This window comes from Limulus polyphemus, unplaced genomic scaffold, assembly GCF_000517525.1.
Source record: "Limulus polyphemus unplaced genomic scaffold, Limulus_polyphemus-2.1.2 Scaffold4057, whole genome shotgun sequence".
Classification (NCBI taxonomy): domain Eukaryota; kingdom Metazoa; phylum Arthropoda; class Merostomata; order Xiphosura; family Limulidae; genus Limulus; species Limulus polyphemus.
The window spans coordinates 26,939-29,302 of NW_013669667.1; the positions used below are offsets into that span (position 1 = coordinate 26,939).

The 2,364-nt window shown below is 32.4% G+C and overlaps 1 protein-coding gene across 1 annotated transcript in view; it reads right to left on the reverse strand.

The window, feature by feature from the left end:
- LOC106470513 (solute carrier family 2, facilitated glucose transporter member 10-like) overlaps window positions 1–627 on the reverse strand; it is a 17,114-nt gene extending 16,487 nt beyond the window's left edge. Inside the window, exon 1 of the mRNA XM_013931072.2 lies at window positions 489–627. Coding sequence (XP_013786526.2) covers window positions 489–627 — 139 coding nt within the window. The remainder of the gene's footprint in view (window positions 1–488) is intronic.
- Window positions 628–2,364: the final 1,737 nt, after the last annotated feature.

Consider the following 2,364-nt stretch of genomic DNA (forward strand, 5'->3'; position numbering starts at 1 on the left):
AATAAATTAAGAGGGAGATAATATGGTTCAATTGTGCTTTCTTGGCATATGGATGTGTTTGTATCACGGACAAGTAGCACAGATAATATGGTTCAATTGTGCTTTCTTGGCATATGGATGTGTTTGTATCACGGACAACTTTTCTAAAAGAGTTTGGTATGAACCCCCTGGTCTTTTAAACAATTTTTCTGCAACAACTTGTTTGCGAGTCCATAATTTTGTTTATAAGAGAATGATACGAGTCCCACAAAGAATTTTATGTGAAAATAATATCAATATTGTACTTAATTCCATCTACCACTGCTTACTGTATAAAAACAAGTCAGTAATTTGAAGGTTACATGCTATTAAGCTTACCAAAAATTTACTTAAATATTTTTATGGGTTAATTAAAAGCCCTTTAAGAATCTATCAAAAAAAAAGAAGAAGAAAGTAAAGTGAAATTTACTCGTTACTGATGGTACGTTCTAGGCAAATCTAATACTCACCTCCCACCAAAGAAGCCAGAAATGCTCCACACAACAGGGACGACACAACCAATTCTTGCCAGACACAGTTGAGTTGAAATTCTACTTTCAGCTGTAACAGTGCTCCTGATATAATACCTGGTCCAAAATACGAGTTCATTAATACGTAAAAAATATGTTGGATCTCATACCACACTCTAAACGTTAATCTATTTTACAAAATAATCAACTATAGAATGTACAACAAGAGAACAAAATGGATGTGAAGTATTAAAACACATACTTGTATGAAATACACGTACCCCTACAACATCAAACAGCTACACCTAACACACATGTAGCACAACGTACAAATTACAGACAGAATATAACCTAGTAGGGAAGGTATCTCAGATCCAAACAGCTGTTAGGAACAGAATCTACTTTCAATGTCACATTTACAGATAAACAACACTTTAAGGTTCATAGGTAACTGTTCCAATGCAAGGTTTACATTTACAGACACCCTTAAGAGCTACATAAAAAATCCCCAGGTAGTATAGCACAATTACTTAAACAAGTCACATTAGCCTAAAAATATTTCCAGACGTAATTATCTAAAATATATGGCCCTAGATTGTAAATATTGAAAAAAATGATTATTTCTACAACTTGCAAATTAATCTGCAATACTTAAATTTTTTGTAATAAATTATAAATTTATCGATTGCACTGCATACCTATTTATGAGAACATTTATTTAGTATCACACTTTGAGGATCACACAAACGTCTCGTGACAGTGAAAGACTTGATCTTATCGGTGTATGCTATTATCTTTGATGTGGCTATTTGAAATTTTAAAAAGGAGTTGTTGTTCCTAAATATTAAATGTAATATCACTGTATGTGTTTTCTTTAACCTTATTGTCTACGTATTAAAATCTATCAATACATTCTTTATCAAAAGGCTTAACAAAGGTGGAACTTGTGTAATTGATTCTAAGCAATGTACCGTATGAAACATATTAAAACAACATGTTATACATGTGCTGTTACCAACTACAAGTAATCATCATCTGAACCTTGAAGTACCTATACATTTTTACACATGGGAATGTGATCTACACACCTACATGATGACATACATTACTCCCCCATGCCGTACTTGTTTTTCTCTGCAAATGTAAAGAGTCATCATGATGCTGGAAAGCCAGTAACAATGTTACTTCAGTGTTTATTGTCAAGTGTAAAGGACTAAATCCTGACATACAATATAATTACTCAACTGATAAAAAGCTTCAACTTCCAGAAGCCACCTGCCAATCATGTTCAACTTCCAGAAGCTACCTGCCAATCATGTTCAACTTCCAGAAGCCACCTGCCAATCATGTTCTATTTTAATTTATCACAATTATCTGACATACATTTCTTTAAACTTGAACAATACTCAACATGAAGACTGATTGATTTCCAAGGACACTTGAACCATATTTCTAACTAAAACTTCTCTCTCTCCACATTAAGAGGATCTCTAATAACATGAACTGCAGGTATCAAACCTGTAACATCAAACATTCTTATCATTTAGAAAAGCATTTGATTACTTAACACATTTTTAACCATGAGCAGTTGTGGGTTTTAATTTTCTTGTTTAATTATTTATGTACTTATACTGGTTAGTTTGTTATACAGAAGTAGCTTCTTTAGTTAAACCATGATCAGTTGTGGGTTTTAATTTTCTTGTTTAATTATTTATGTACTTATACTGGTCAGTTTGTTATACAGAAGTAGCTTCCTTAGTTTAACCATGATCAGTTGTGGGTTTTAATTTTCTTGTTTAATTATTTATGTACTTATACTGGTCAGTTTGTTATACAGAAGTAGCTTCCTTAGTTTAACCATGATCAGTTGTGGGTT